The sequence below is a fragment of the Columba livia genome, chromosome 14, assembly GCF_036013475.1.
Source record: "Columba livia isolate bColLiv1 breed racing homer chromosome 14, bColLiv1.pat.W.v2, whole genome shotgun sequence".
In the NCBI taxonomy this organism is placed as follows: Eukaryota; Metazoa; Chordata; class Aves; order Columbiformes; family Columbidae; genus Columba; species Columba livia.
In genome coordinates this window covers 11,810,668-11,827,352 of record NC_088615.1, presented here as the reverse complement: position 1 = coordinate 11,827,352, position 16,685 = coordinate 11,810,668, and the positions used below count along the sequence as shown (strand labels likewise).

General features: G+C 45.3%; 1 protein-coding gene across 8 annotated transcripts in view; it reads left to right on the top strand.

The window, feature by feature from the left end:
• Window positions 1-16,685, top strand: part of LOC102093666 (cyclin-J) — a 39,740-nt gene that overhangs the window by 4,389 nt on the left and 18,666 nt on the right. Inside the window, exons 2-3 of one of the 8 annotated variants that reach the window (XM_021289107.2) lie at window positions 1,694-1,942; window positions 3,083-3,576. In XM_021289107.2, coding sequence (XP_021144782.2) covers window positions 1,702-1,942; window positions 3,083-3,576 — 735 coding nt within the window. In that variant the 5' untranslated portion in view covers window positions 1,694-1,701. Of the gene's footprint in view, window positions 1-1,693; window positions 1,943-3,082; window positions 3,577-3,691; window positions 11,888-12,010; window positions 12,120-16,685 lie in introns of those variants that run through there. The other 7 variants (XM_065030037.1, XM_065030036.1, XM_021289112.2 and 4 more) reach the window with 7 other exon arrangements.

Genomic DNA, 16,685 nt, shown 5'->3' with positions numbered 1-16,685 from the left:
TGCTGATCTGTTTCCAGTTTGCTTTTTGGAGCTCATCACACGTTCTACATCGAGGAGCAATTTTCCTTTTAAGGTGGAACAGCATGAGGTTTGTTTTCTTTCAAAGAGATTTCTTTAAGAGGTTATTTATAGATACTCTTGTGAATGCAACTGTGCTCTGCTTCCCACACGCACTGCTGTGATGTGGGATGAAATGTTCTTGCAGAGCCGTTAATTAACACCGACTCAGGAGCTGCACCAAAGCACGGCCCCAGGTAGTCAAATATCCCCCCGTCTATCCAAGCACCAGTACTACTGACCTCCCAGTTTGTTTCCAGGTGATGCCCCACAAAGACATTTTTCCTTGCCACAGCTTATTAGTGTCACCCACCTCCAGACACCTCTCGCTTCTCTTCTACCCCATTTGAGGTGGTTACTTGGAAGCAGGGATGTGGCTTTGCTTGCGATCTCCCCATTCCACAAGCATTTATACATTTTGTTTCCCTTTCTATGAAGTGAGAAGCCTTTCTTTAACTGTCCACATTAATACTGGTTGGTGATTTCTGTCTCACAAAACCATTAAACCCACACCTTTCACCAGCAGCAAATAAACTTCGGCATAAGAAAAGCAAAAGAGAGCTGAAGAACAAAATGGCTCAGCAGCCAAATCCAGCCCAGAGATCTGTTTTGCATTTCCCACTCCTCTGCATGTTCTTAATTATACATATCACAGAACTGGGGGGCTCCCACTCAGCATTAATATGTAGCATATTGCTCGCTGGATTTGGAGCATGTAATATGTATTTCCAACCCCTTCAGGAGCCAATACGAGGATGAGAGCAGAAAGACCAACAACAAAGTTATACAGTAATTTAAGCATCTTATTTCCAGTGCAGGAGTCAAACATAACGCTATGGTGGAGGATAAAGCCTCACAGTATTTGGCTTAATGCCACACAGGACCTTGCCTGACCACAAGGCCACTGAGAGATTAAAATGTCTGGGATATCCCAGCTCATCTTCTGTTGCATCTGTGTTTAACTACAAATTTGCTTCAGCACCAAAGCTTGAAGAAATATGTGAGAGGCAGTCAGCTTGCTTTTCAATCTTCGCTTATATTCTGTATTTCATTAGCAGGACTTTGGGATGTGGTAAGAAAGCCTGTGTAAAGGGATGATTCCTGTAAAATATTTAACCCTCCACTATCAGAGGCAGCTGTAATAAGGGAAAAGACTAAATTTCATAGGAGTCTTTTCTATCAGATAAGAGTGTGCACCTCTTAGCCCAGGGGTAGGAGTTATATCAGAGTGATACGAGGCTAATTCATTAAAAAAAAATCCTTTGGCTTTAGCTTGATCTCTCCTAATCAAAGAGCTACAAAGCAGCTGCTTTCTGCACCCCTCTGCCATCACTACTTGTGTTTTGTGGGAAAGGAGGCCCAGGGAACAAAGCAAAACAAGGGACGGCCACAGACACAGACTTCAATAAGAGCAAATTTGAAAAAATATTGCTCACACCTAGAAAACTCCATAAGCCAGATTCTTGAATTCAGTCACACCAAAACAAACAGCTCCCCCACCCTGCCAAAACAAGCTCCATTATGTCCCATTCCCATCTAAGTCTCTACAACACACTGTCCTGCTGGAGGGGACACCGCTGTGCCCACACGTGCTGGTGACCACATGTAACAGCCACATCCCGTCTCCCTTTTCCAGGCTGCACCATGATCTCCGCTGTCCTCCTCCTCTGGACTGTGCCCTGCGTGGCAAACCACATCCTGGGGGGCTTTGCCAAGGGGGTGCTGGAGGAAGGTGCCCAGCTGGCGTGCAGCCTGCCGGGACCCCCCGGGCCACCCGGCCCCCCCGGCGCACCCGGGGTGCCAGGGATGGTTGGCAGGATGGGCTTCCCAGGCAAAGATGGCAAGGATGGTGAGGACGGGGATAAAGGCGAGCACGGTGATGAAGGTAAGAGAAAAGCACTTCTTAACACAACAAGGGTAAAATGTAGAAGTAATAGTGCAACAACCCAGTTAACAGCAATCCATCACCCCAAATCTGAGCTCCAGGACAGACAATGTCTCATAGGAAACTCTTCTAGACTTCTCCTTCCAACAGCTCACACTTGTCAGCTCCTGCCAGGGGGTTCAGACTCCCATGATTTGCTGATAGCAAATTTATCAGCATTTGCTGATATCAGCATTTGCTGATAAATTAGACAACCACCCTTCTTTGGCTCCCAGGTCGGGCTCTCCTTTAGATGCAGCCTTACAGCTAGGTAGCATCAGAACCAGCTATGGTGAAAAAAAAGCTCTACAAACCTGTCCCATTCCTGAAAAACCCAAACATTTAAAGCTTGTTCTGGGAGCTTTATAAGTAATTACTCCTTTATCTCAAGTGAGCCAGATAATTGGACAGGCCTTTTGGTCTTTAAGAGGCACAGACTGTCCTGCTCCCCAGGCCCATTGTTATCATGCCAACACCATGAATTGCAGAAAAACAAGAGGGACAGGGAATTACTGCAACTCTACGCTTCTATGTTGGCAGAACTCTGGCTTCAGCCACTGCTTCTGGTGTTACTGCCTTACCTTAAGCAATTGCTAGGAGTTTCATAATTACTTTGCAAACTTAAAATTTCAACCTTTTCCAAAGACAGAAGCATTCCCACCCTGCCATCCCCATGGCAAAGTCTCCATCTTTTGTCTCACACATCCACCTGAAGCAGTGCTGAGGTACATGCAGCTTCCTCTCAAAATTCACATTTGCAAAGCTACTGATTCATGCAAGTGTCTTTTAATTCAAGCCTGGAGTGATGTGCCATTACCTCTTTATCTAAATTGTTTTAGAAGCAAGCTTCCACTCTTAGGACAAGGTTTGCTTCCCTTGTTAATTCTCCTGCTCCCCAGTCCCATTGTTATCATGCCAACTACCCACCTAACGAGGTTAGTAGTCCTGACAGATGTCCAACCACAGGTAGTATTTCATCAGGATTCTCACCAGCAAAGTTTTTCTCTTAAATGAAAATATACTGCTGCAACCATACAGCCCCATTCCACTTGCCATAGCATCTCTGCCACTGAAAAATTACAAGGTTTTTTTGTCTTCTAGGTCCACAAGGCAGAACAGGAAACCCTGGCAAGCCAGGACCAAAGGGGAAAGCAGGAGCTATTGGCAAGGCAGGCCCACGAGGGCCCAAGGGTTTGAAGGGCAATCCTGGAAAAAATGGAGCACCAGGAAAGAAAGGGCCCAAAGGGAGCAGGGGTGAGACCGGGATGCCAGGACTCTGCACCTGTAATGCCAACAAAGCCAAATCTGCCTTCTCTGTGGCAGTCTCAAAGAGCTACCCAAGGGAAAGGTTGCCCATCAAATTTGACAGGATCCTGATGAACGAGGGAGGGCATTACAATGCTTCCAGTGGGAAATTCATATGCAGCATCCCAGGCATTTACTACTTCACTTATGATATCACTTTGGCCAACAAACATTTGGCCATTGGCTTGGTCCACAACGGACAGTACCGGATCAAGACTTTTGATGCCAACACTGGGAACCATGACGTTGCCTCTGGATCAACCATCCTTTCTCTGAAGCAGGAGGATGAGGTATGGCTGCAGATCTTTTACTCAGAGCAAAATGGGCTCTTTTATGATCCCTACTGGACAGACAGCTTATTTACTGGCTTTCTGATATATCCTGATCAAGATTATCTCAATGAAATATAGGATGAGAAACTATCCTGGGAGGAAAAAGAATTAAGAAATGCATAGGACCTCAGTCCAGCAAAGTGTAGCCTGTTCATGGACATGTGTTGGATTATCATACGATTCCACATTTTTGGCACTAACAGCCTGTATTGGCTATTTAGCTATTTACTTGATGTCAACTAGTCCACAGGGTACCAGGACCAGTAGGACTCACCTTTAAGCAGTCTCATGAATTTCTAAATCTTGAAGCCACCCATTATGTTTTCCATGATGATTTCAACACACCATGGATGTGTTACTCAAATACTGGTGCAGAATGCTTCGATTACTATAAAGCATGGAAACCAACAACCATTTCCTGAAAGCTGAGCTCAGAAGTGCCACTGATGTCAGAGACTGTATCACTGCACCTCCTCCCCCTACACCCTATAATAGTAATAATCCTTGTTAATACTGAGTTACACTTTAACAGCTACTTAAGAGTCAGGAAATTGTCAGCTAAAGATATAAAAGTAAGAGTAGCTCTCAGCCTCATCAAAGCAGGACTAATAAGCAAAGGCATCTGGTCTAAATAGGAAATGACACAGAAGAGAGATCTCATTTTTATGGTTAAAGGTAAGACTCCTTGTACAAACACAACCAGCTGCACTGATCACCGCTGGCATTTCTCAGATTTCAGCCTCGATAAACCAGCAGTGGAATCCTGCATCTGTTTCCAGACAAGTGTTGGTAAGCTGTGACCAAAGCCTAAACTGGACTGTGCAAGCCCAACACCTGTGGGCCTCCAAGCCACAGTGGAGGATTAACCTTACAGATAAGACTTAACTGTCAAAGACAGCATGAGCCTGCACTCCAGAAACAGATTCTTTAATAACCCCCTTCCTCCACCCCTACCAGCTTTTGCTGGAAGGAGATATTTGTGGTGCTGCCAAGATCCTCATCAAGGGCTTAACACTACAGCTAGACCCTGTCTTATTTACTGGTACTTCGCTTTTTTGATGTGGTATGTCAAATATCACAGATGCTCCAAAATCAATGCTTTGGTTCTAAACTGTAAGGAATAACACTCAGAAGAGTCAAAAGCCAAACTTTTTCTAAGCTAAGCTTCGCCATTTTTTTCCTTGTCTTTATCAGCTGATAGAGGGACATGCTCCACAATGGTTCGCTATTACCAGAGTTCTGTTAAAGAGCTGCTCAGCCTGGCTGCCTTGCCCCACAGTGTCCAGCGCTCCTGTAACACAGCGATCTCCATCTCAGTGGCCAGATGAAAGGAGTCTCTTCCTTGCTATCAGATCATTTCCAGCCATATTTCTCATCTCCTTTATCACTGGGTGAAAACTCATGAACTTACAACTCCTCTAATGTTTATATTTAGGTATTGAAGGGACATCCCATAAGAACAAAGATGTTTTTTTCAGTCTTACAAGTAAAAATATTTGCATTATTTTAATGAACTACAGTAATTGTGTTATATCTTACAAAAATATTTTGAAATACATTTTATAAAATTAAGAACAAAAGTACTGCTGGAATAGTCTTGGTATTTACAAAAGTGGTTTCCCAGGAAGAATTTCAAAGCTGTGTTGCAGATTCCACAGGCACTTTTTGGTTTAGCAATGGATTTTATAGAGGCTGGTGCAACAGGAGTAATTCCCCTCCTCCCAGAGCCCAGCAAACTGGGAATGCATAGCGTTTTCTGCCCTCTGTGCAAGAAAACCCACAAGGTGGAAGAACAGGGTCTGTCCACTCCCTTGGAGCTGCTCCCCCAGATGGCAGATGTCCTTCCCCTGACACCGGTTACCTAGATAATATATTTCTCTTTACAAAGCTCCCTCATTCAACTTTGATTAATCCAGTAGCTTTCGCAACCCACTGCTGCCAAGAGAGACCTTGCTGTCCTCCTCCTTTGGTTCAGTGCACTACCCACGCCCAAAAGTGGGTATTTTTGGGGTGGAATTTTTGATTGTTTGGGGTTTATTTGTAGTTGAGTTACTTCTCCGCTGATTTTATGAGCTCAACCCACTTGGCACCAGGCAGGTAGCAGAGCTGGGAGGGGACAGGACAGCACCACAGGGAATAAGCCTGAGAGGAGGAAGGTGGAGGGGAAGCAGCAATGAGCAATTAGATCAGCTCTGCCACTCAGTCTTCGCTTGTTATCCCCAGAAAAGGCCCCAGCAGGGAGTGTTCCCTCCCAGTGTCAGCCCTCTCAGGGGGACACAGGCTGGTTTTCCCAGAGGAGAAGCAAGGGAAGTTATTAACTGTCTGGCAAAGCATCCTTTTAATTCTAGTGAAAAGGAAAACCTGTAAATGAGTCTTTTTAAGTCTGGAATATCAAAATGCAAACTACAAAGAGAACCAGTGGGCCCCACTGAGTGCTCAGTGCTTGCTTTCAGCTGGGGGCTCTGAGGTCCTTCCTGCAGGAGCAGCCCAGCACAGCCCTCTGCACAGCTCAGCCCCAGCCCTGGGCATCTGCTGCCATCAAGGACTCTGAGCAAGGGCGAACCCAAGCTACTAAAATATAGCAGACAAGAGGGACAGGAACAGTTTCTCCCATTTGTTTAACCTCCCACTTGGCTGACGTCATTTAAAAATACCACGTATCTTTACTTCTGTGAAAGAGGCATGACAGTTTGAAGCAATACATGTGGGTTCCTCTTGCACAGGTTCCTCTGGAAAAGATTAATTTCATCTTATGATGCCTTAAGAGCAACTCACATGCTGAACTAAATGTCTCCACTCAGCCCAACCCTGCCAGAGAATCATCTCAAGCAGCTGTGGGATCCTCTGCCCCTGCCTCCGCCAGGAGAGCAGGGAGGGAAGGGCAGCTGGCAGGAGGCAAGTGGGGCTGGGTCACTCTGGGGCCAATCACTGAAATATAAAAGCAGGGGAAAACTCCACACAAAACTCAAAATAACTGGCTCAGACTTCAGAAAATTTTAAGAATAACCCATTCTGGCTTGTTCTTGCATCTTCAGGCTGCACTTTGGTTTGTGCTGCAGTTGTCCTCCAGCCAGTTATGCACTTAATTTTTAAACTGAGATTTATATAAAGTCTCTTTATTCCAGAAACACAAAGTTCCTGGAAAACCACCAAATAAAGAGCTGTGGTTTTCACAGCCAAGCTGACTCAAGAGACCCCCACTCCCACACTGGCTGCTCACCCCAGCCCAGGCAGCTGCCTGCACCTCCAGCACAGTGGGAGAAGAGCTGGGAATGGTGGTGGCTGGGTGGGCACATGGGCAGATGCCACCACGAAGGAAGGAGGAACATCCTGGCTGAACAGGTTGCCATCCACATCTGCCACCCTCACACAAGACCTGTTATGCCACAGCATCCTCCTTCACCACAAGCATCAGTGCTGCCCTTTGCATCACATTTTGGCACAAGCGAGTCCCTCCAGCACATCTAGAGTGCTTGGGCAGGAAGGCACAGAAAGGCAGGAGCACCTACCTGCTCTCTGTCCCAAGTCCATCCCAAATGCCACACAGCGGTGCACTTCCAGCCCAGGCAAAGCTGTCATCTCACACAGTGTGAGCTCTCTGCACAAATACGAGCAGAGCAGGAAGCACTTGGCACTGGATAACCCCAAGTCCCAGGACAACTCCTCCTGCTTGGTGCAGGTTCTCAGTCCCTAACTCAGCCTCCCGAAGTTCTTTCCCCCACTTCAGAGCTGGTCTATGCCAAAGGACCTTGAGATTTATTTTTGTAATGTCTTTTTAAAACAATACATTTCAATCCTAACAATGAAAAGATAAATTAAACATTAAAAAAAATTTTCATTGTAGAAAATTAACATTAACTGTGGACTGACTGTACATCAACCATGTCACAGCTGGAAATGAAGGGAAGGCACCAGATCAAAGTGCCACCTGCCCTGTGCAGCCCTGGCCATGTGCCAAGCACAGGGTGCTGCTGAGCTCAGCACTCACCCAAGCAGATTGATGCCCTCAAGTCCTGATGACATCTTACTTCTAGGGGACTAAGGAGGATCCAGGTGCATTTATCAGTCACCCTCATTTGCCCTGCGTTCCAAGTGAGCCTACCCACAGTTACACAATTTAATACTTGACAGCACCCCAGTCCTCAAGCCCATGACCCGCAGGTCCCCATGCCCCACTCCCGCATGGCTGTGACCCCTATAACAGCCCTGGCATCACTCCCTGCAATTTTCAGCAATAGCGTGCAGCAGAGGCCGTGCTCTCGGGCACTTGACAGGCAGGTCAAGAAGTGAGAGAGCTCTACAAGGAAGGGTATGTTCACAGAGTTTCTCATTTCCACATAAACCACTGGCTGACATGGAGAACAAGGACATGAGTGCTCAGACCAGGAAGAAGAGGATGGTGTGCTTGAAGGGGAAATTGGGGGAAGCTGGCGTGTGCCCCAAGGCAAAGCACAAGCATCCCAAATCAAGCTGCTCAGCACCAGCAGAAAAGTAAGAACTGCAACTATTTAAAAGCTTTTGAATAAAATGAGCTCTTCAAGATACTCAGAAGTACAGCAGTATTTTCCTTAATTCCTAGAGTACTAGCTGTAATATTGTTGTTTCCTTGCACTATCACAGACTTAGTCTAGCATAGATACACACCCAAGAGCAGCTCACTGGGGTTAAAAAGCCCTTCATACTAGCCAGGCTTAATAATTACAGCTCCTGAGGACAGTCCTAATCAGGTAATGCTACCTAAAAACCAAAAATTCATAGCTTGCTTCTACCAACAGCAGGGGAAAGCAAGTTGCAGGTCTCCAAGCCCATGAACCCCACATGGCAAGAGGCAGCCCTGCTCTCCTCCTGCCCATTCTGGGGGCAAGGAGCTCCCGTGCCTCTGATCAGTTTCTTAATGGCTTTGTGTTGAACCTGACCCAGCTAAATCAGCCAAGCGAGCACACAGCTCCACACAGCCTCAGGACCCTGCCCTGGGTATTTTTCAGCTGGATCAAGCCCTCACTACCTAATCCCCTAGTACTGGCTCTTGGTGGGAACAGGACAAACCAGATTTGGGCACAACTCCACAGATCACATCATTGCAGTTCAACATCACCAAATGAAGAGGCCCTACTTATCTCTTCTTGTTCAGGGCTGCACCTCCTTGCTGCTTGCTTACTTTGTGATGGCTTCACATGTTTCTGTGAACTAATATCACTCTCTAAAATTGCAGAAACCTAACCCAGTAGAAAAACTAGGTTCAGTAAGGCAAATCAGATAACAAAAAAAAGCACAAGGACTGAGAGAGGAACCACACAAGCAAGACATTAGAAAGTATGGCTTAACCTAGAGAACCAGAGCCAACCAAACCCACCCTTCATCAGCAGAAAACTATTACACTGCATAAAAGCACTCAAATTGGCTTAAATTAGTGCTCAGCTGTTGCTGAGCCAATCTGGTTTTGGGATCCTGGTGAAATAGGAGGCACCTGGATAGTAACAAGCTGGGCTGTTCACCTGGGGAAGGAGGAGTCCTGGGGTCCTGTGTGGGTGTGAGGATGCCCCTGTTTGCATGGTCTCCTTGCTGAGCATTAGGGAAGCTTCTCTCCATCTCTAGTAGCAGATGAGAAAGAGGGGTGAACAAGTGGCTTCTCAATGTCCCACTGACCCACACAGCCTCCCTGGTAGGAACAAAGGTGTGAGCAGATGTTGGTGCTGCCTGCGTTATACCTGAGTCTTGGTTAAAAAGCCCACTTTCTCCACCCAGGCTCAACCCAGCTCCTCGCTGAGGTGGGCACAGCCTTGCTCTGCACTTGGTGCTGTCTCCAGCCCCGTGTTCCTGCTGTGCTGCCTCCCCAGCTGAGCTGGGCTCTGCTGAGCCCTTCCTGGCAGGTAAGAGATGGGTGGCCTCAGCCACTTCTTGGTCACTTTGGAGTTCATGTCCTCAGTTATTTTCAGGTAACTTTGTCACCTAGAAGTGATTTTATTGTCCTGGCACTCAGAATGGTAGCACTAGTGGTAAAGATGTTAACTTGGTTAAACCGATTTTTAGGGGGAAGACACCTCAATGTTAACAGTATTATTGGCTTCCAAACTCAGCTTATATCAGTGAAGTTTTACTGACTGCACCTGTGTTTTACCCAGCCATGACTTACTAATGATGAAAGAGTAACATAAAACTTCTCAAAGTTAATATAAACTCTGTGCAAACCTACTTCAGGAATTTCTGTGGGATTTTACTTTTATCTCAGTCTGGCTTTTTAAAACACTTGAAAACAAATCAACACAGTTCTGTAGTTGCTAAAGCCTATATTCTAACTCAGACTTTGCCCATTATATCAGAACCTGATGAGGATTTGAATGAAAAAACATGCTGTAGCTGCAGTTGATTTTTACTATGAGTTTCTGAAAATCCACACCATATTTATATTATTGAAACTTTATTTCAAATAACTGATCCTCTTTCTTTCAACTAATACTTTTGGTTTGGTTTACACTTTAAAAAATGAGAATTATGTTCACATAATACATGTATATACAAACTGTTACAGAAAATTAGTGTATTATTGTATGAACCACAAACAGACTGCTTCCAAAGAAATGCTCCAGCTGTTATTCGACAAAATAGTTAAACACGTACTCAGTTTTAAGCAGACAAGATAGTTTTTTCTTCGCCTTAAGGTACCCACGTATGTACTTTGTTTAGAGGATACCGGGATGCACTTAAAAGAAAAGAGAGGAACATTATTTCTGATGGACACTTGGTGGCAGCTTTTATCTGTAGGCTTAATAGCCCACTTCAGGGGACAAGCCAGCAAACAGACTATAAACAGCTGGGCTATGTCTTCCCCAGAAGATTTGGTCAACAACTTTCTTTAATCATAAAAATATTTTCCCAGGAACATTAAAATCAATGCAAATATTTATTTTGACAGAAGCAGGCAGATTTTTATTTTTCCTTTAGGAAACCAACTGAGGAACAACTGTTTTGTGAGGTTCTTTTGCAAATTTGAGTGCAGAATGATTGGCAATTTTTTAAATTTTTTTTTTTTTTAAACCTCACCCAGCTCTGAAAATGACATTTAGATATTCAAGTGGAAAAGCCATTGCTAGGCCTGGTAAACTTTCTTATGAAAATCATTCATCCTTATTGCAACAGTGAGATCTGAGTATAAAACATGTTGTATGGTGATTGTTTGCCTGTCTGTGGTTTTTGGGGGGTCCTGGAATTGTTGGAGTGCCAAGAAAGACTTGGTGAAAGATCGCAGTTCAGTTTACTGAAATATCCGCTGGATTATAAACATGGCCCTTGGAGGCCTGGGAATAAAGCTATGTGGTGTCTGATGGTTTATTGGGCTGTTTGGGTATAAACCTTGGTGAGGGTTAAAGTGAGGTGGGGGTCCCTGGGCTTCCAGGGCAAGGCAGTGACTGACACCCAGTCCTGAAGCTTTAGCCAGGAATGGCAAATGATGAATTTGGTGTTTGGGTGTGGGGCAGCACATCAGGTCCCACTATCGCTGGTGCTGAGCACTGCTGAGTGACAAGGATGGGCCCTGTCCCAAGACACAAGGTGTAGGCTAAGGCTGGAGAACGGGGAACGTGCATCCCCTGGTAAGTCCCAGCTCAGTGTCTGCACAGGACAGAGTCCCTTCCTGGCACTGAGAGGGAAACCTTGACATGTGGCCTGAAAGGGAGCTGTGCTCCTGCCAAACCTCATGCTCAGACATTAGCAAGCACTCCTATCTACAGGTTTCTAGCAGCTTATGATAATGTATCATATATTGGGAATCATAAACCAAGGAAAAAGTCAATTTCTTCTCTTAATACTGAGGATATTTATTGAGCATTCAGAACCTTTGTTACTGGGAGAAGCTTTATATTTCATTTTCTCCAGCAATTTTGCTCACGCTGCCCTTTCCAGTCCAGCTAGGAAGACAACTCGACCTATGCCATTCGCGTCGGGGTGTTGCTGTTTTACCCTCAGCCCCCTGCCCGGGGCTCCCCCATCCCACCTCGGGGTCTGCGGGGAGCGCGAAGGGGCAGGACCTGCCCAGCCTGGGGCAGCCGACTCCTCATTAGCGCCAATTAACCGCAGGGCCGCACCGCCGGAGGGGGCAGCAGCAGCAGCATCCGCCCTTCCCGCCCCCTCCTCCTCCCGCCGGGGCCCGCGGAGGTTGCGCGGTTGGGCAGCACTTCCGTGGGCACCGAGCGGTGGCTCCCGGAGCCCGGCCTGGAAGCACCGCCTGCGGTGGGGGCGACCCGCGGAAGGGGCGTTCTGCAGCGCCCCAAAGGTAATAAATGAACCCGGCCGGTCAGGGTGATGAGCGGCAATAGCGGGGCCGGTGCCGCGGGGAGGGCCGGCGGAAAGAGCCGCGGGGCTTCGGGCGACTTGTCCGGTTTGTTCTCCCTCCCAGCAGAGCGGCCCCGTCTCTTGCAGACCTTTGGATGGGAAGAAAAAGGATGGAGGAGCAGTGGTGGAAAGGGGAGCTGGCAGCAGACATCCATCAGACCTTGAGGACGAAGGTTGGGTCCCACTTCGTTCCTTTCTCTCCTCTTCTTCGCTCGCCCCCGCAGAAAAGCCCGGCACCGGCTGGGAAAGTGCCCGAGCCGAGCCTTGCTGTTGGGAAGCTCGCCTTCAGCGCGTCCCAAAGGAGCAGGTTTGCAGCGGGCTCTTCCCTGTACTCTGCTTTTTGATCGAGACTTGTCCAAAACCAAACCCTTGAAAGCTGATACCTAAAAAAATAATCTGCCTGCAACTTTTCAATAGCTTTAATTTATTGCGTTAAATGCTAAGATGATGCGGATGTTGACCTGCAAATAGTCAGAAATAGCGAGAAATAGCGTTGCTTCTTTTCCAACAGATAACTGCTAAAATTCGAGTAAAAGGTGGGATCCTGTTCCCTGGCAGATTGTTAAGGAGCTGAAAGATGCACAAACATGGCTTGTAGTGGCTTTTCTGGAAGTTCATGCGTCGTTTACTAAGGGATTAGAAAACCGGTAAAACGTCCTGCAATAAGCGAAATAGTCCGGTTGCTGTTTGATGAGCCGGTGTTCTTGTAGGGAGAGCAGGTAGAACTGAGGCTGTTTATTTTTCGCGTTTCCTTAGGCAGGCTCCCAACTTTAAAGCAGCTTTAAGTCCAGTCCGTCGGGTAAAAGGTGAGAGCGAGCCCTCTGTCTCCCTGCACTTGACACACCTCTGAGTTACTGAAGTTGTGGCTAGTAAAGTTAGTGCTCTGGACGTTCTGTTCCCTTTGTCTCCTTTACAGGCATTTAGCAATAAATGATGTCAGGTGAGTTAATTGTTAGCAGGTCTCTGTGATTGTTCTCATGTCCTCCAGCCCAGGCAGGTCTTCCTGGCCCTGCAGCAGCGGGAATGACACAAAATCCTATTGACAAGGCATTAAAAGGTGTGTGTGGGGAGGAAGCTTTCAGATTTTTTTTGTTTCCTGTATCTAGTACGTTTTAATGAATTATTTCTTCGGCCTCTTTTCTGGATGCATCAGACTACTCTGGATTGCTAAAACATCTTTGTATATGGAAACTAACATAGGCCAACTGAAATAACAAGAATTATTTGAATTTAAAGAACCTGCGAAGAGAGAGAAGGGTCTCTGGGCTGCTCTGCTTTTTCTGCTTTGAGGAAGGTCTACAACTCTTTCTGCTTGAACATTTTTAATCCTGATTCTGCCCAACTGGTAAGGGTGAGAATCCAGGGCACAAGTATATCAAGCAAAAATAATCACAGCCCCTAAAACTTTTTTGTTCACTTTTTGTGATTTTTTTTTTTCTCAAGTAATGCTCTGCAGAAACAACTCTCAACTATATTGTCAAGATTTGCTTATTTGATGTCTAAAGTGTCAGAACTTACTGTAGAATGTGATGGAACTGCTCAAAAGGATCCTTCAGCAAAGTTTGGGAGGATGAGTAGTTTTGAGGTACTTAAGTCAGTTTTGTGGGTATAGACCAGTTTTAGGGATGCCTGTAGCAGTGGCTTGGAACAAAACAAGCTTCAGTAGTGGCATGCCCACTAGAGTATTAGCGTGTTTGTGTGTTATTGGTGTATTAGCTCGTTAGTGCTGGAGACCAGGCGATGGTGCCCTCAAGCTTAAATGACCTCTCTGGTTTAAGATCTTGAGTGAGAATATATAGGTCTTAGTTTTAGTATGTGAATCTGACAAGAAAGTTAAAGATGCTTGTCAAAGAGGTTGAAATGCTTGTTGCAGGCTATCTGATTTCTTGAAGAACAAAATCTGGGTTTAAGGTGAGGAATCAAATGTCCCTTTTAAACAACATAAGTATTTTCCTAAAACAACTGAAAGATCATTAGAAACACTTTTCAAGAAATAATTTAGACACACCAATATAGGAGATGTATGCCTGCTATAACAACCCAGCTTTTATGTTAACAATTGCAAAAAATGTTATGCCAACCCTCCCATTCCCCCAGCTGGACTGTGGAGTTCTTCTTAATCTCATTGAAAGTCAGTGTCTTTTGTGACAGATGTTGTGTGCTCTATCTGGTGGATATGTTCTGCATGACAGCAGATGCTGAATGTGTGTGGTTACCTGGCTTCTAATTCAGAGAGGCCTGAAAGATGCTGTGAGGCTTTGTGACTTTCCAAAGGCTCTTGCTCAATGTAGAGGAAATTAATAGTCTCTGAATTGTCTGACTAGTAAAATATCTGTGCGGTGAGTATTGGGATGTAGTGTTCAGCTTAGCGGGACTGTATTGTGCTAGTTATTGAGTGTGCTGACCTAGTGGAGCAAAATGTTTTAATTCCAAAAGTGCTACACACATCCTTACACTTTAAATGAGAAGTTGAAGTGTTGCCCTGGATTAGGCCAGAACATTAAACCTGTTGCAAAACTGAGTCAAGAAGGAAAATAAAAATCACAGGATACTCTGTGTGTGTTTGTTTGTACTAGGAGAGTCTAACGCACACCGAGACAAGAAAGGTGCTGCATATATGTGCTGATACTTTTGTAGCGCTTCAACACATAGTGCTACAATAGCCCCATGCTACTGATAACGGAACGGCACTGGTTGTGCCAGGCAGCTGGGTTTGGTGTCAGAAATCAGAGACATCTCCCAATGGAAGTGGAACCACTGCAACATGTGCACAACTTGTTCTCTCCAGTAACCCTGGGTGCTCCACAGGTGTGGAAAGCTGAGTAATAAGTTAGTGTTGAGGGGGTTTGTTTGATTGTTTTTTAAAGCTGAGGAAACACTTTGCTTTAGAAAGCAGTCCAAGTGTCCCAGAAACGTTACGTCTGTTTGCTGTTCCTCCCCCATTTTTGTGCTTGTGTTGGGCTGTTTCCTTCCAGGATATGTTCATTTCCTGCAATTAATGAGCATTACTAGATAGATCTGCCTGCATTTCCCTTTTTATCTCTTACATAGCTTCTCAGAGCAGAGCCAAATTTTACAGGACTTGTTGTTTGTGAATTTAAAAGGTTAATAATTGTAACTTGCTCTTTTAAAAGGCAGTCCAAATTACTGTCTGCAGTTCCTTTCAGGCAGGTGAAGAGCTGATCCTCTCTGCTGAAAGTAAACAGTCCTTCACTGCTAAAGCGGTAAAAATGTCTGAGTGTTTTCCTCTAGGTGAAAACTCCTCCACACCTGTCTTGCACCTCCTCCTGGCTTAAAGATCTTAATGAGGAAATGGTGTTGACCACAATGATGTGTTTAATTCTATTTTGACATGCAACATTTTCCTTGCATTCCTCTGTGGTGTCAGCTTGGACTGCAGTCCCCAAAGCAAGAGTGTAATCTGTGCAGGGTTTGTTGTGAAGGCCATTTTTCTTCACTGGTGTTTAAATACTGCCATCCTAAATGCATTTCCTGCAGTTTTGAACCATCCTGTTAGAAGTAGTGCATGTCCTGGTATTAATTTTGTTCAGTAAAGATGCAACCTCTTCCTCTTCTCCCTGCACCCAGCATACATCCCTTTATTTTCTGTAGTTCTGCCAAAGCACCTGGTTTACTTGACCTGTTGGTAGCATGAAGGTCTTGATGTAAAAAGTACCATTTTATCTTTTAGCCTGTAAGTCCACTCTTGTTATTTTAAAAAGTGGCCATCCCTTTGCTCAATTAATTAAATGGTGTGATTGATATGTGCAGACTGGCCTGGCACAGCCTGAGGTTCAGACAGTTACACATGCTCCGAACAGAGGGAAGGTGTTAGGGCACTGTGTAGTTGGTGCTTCTGATTTTTGTTTTTAAAACAAAATCTGTTTGAGAACTTCAGAGGTCCAAGATACCTGCAGAACTGCGAAAGGTTTTAGGCTTTTCCCCGTTTCATTTAATAGAAGGGTAGGACATGAGCCTTTCATTCTGATGCGTGTTTCCTGTTTGAATCGGCTGTAAAATGAAGTAGGTGTAGCAGGCATTGAGGTGTATTAATTTTGTTTTCTTATCAAGACCGGAAGCACAGCAACAAAAGCATAATCTGTTCACTTAAGAAAAACAAACAACAGCAAACCCTCTAGTTTGGAATATCAGCAACAATAGCGTTACTGGTGGCTAGCTGTTATTTTCTTATGTTATAGATGGCAGCGTGTGCCTGGAGCCGAAAGGAACCGGTGTCCTCATAAAGTACATGGTTATTCATGATCTCTCTTCCTTAAAGTTGGAATTTCAATTATCACACTCCTTTCTCAGATTAGCTGCTGGACTTCTGAGTACTTTGAAGTAAGAAGAACGTAATGAAATGCTTCATAAAATACCGCAGTGGCGTGTGTGAAGTAGTGGATTTTCAAGCACAGTACTAGTTCAGCTTTCCCACAAATTTTGAATGCCTGGGACTGTTGTGAGGATGCTGAAGGGCAGAGTGGATTCAAGCACAAAAAGCTTTTACATACAGTTGAAATACTGTCTTGGTCTGCCACAGGTTTTTTGTGTGACATCTCAGTAGTAAGCCTGAACCTTAATCTAAGTCTCTACACTAAGCTCAGATCTCACAGAATGGAGCCTGTGCTTATCTGTAGGCATTTTGAAAGACAGAGGTGAGTGGTAGGGGAAATGCACGAAGAGTACAGAATGTAGTCTGAGTTGGCCTTTAGTCTCGGTAAAGGGGGGAAGCTATTGGA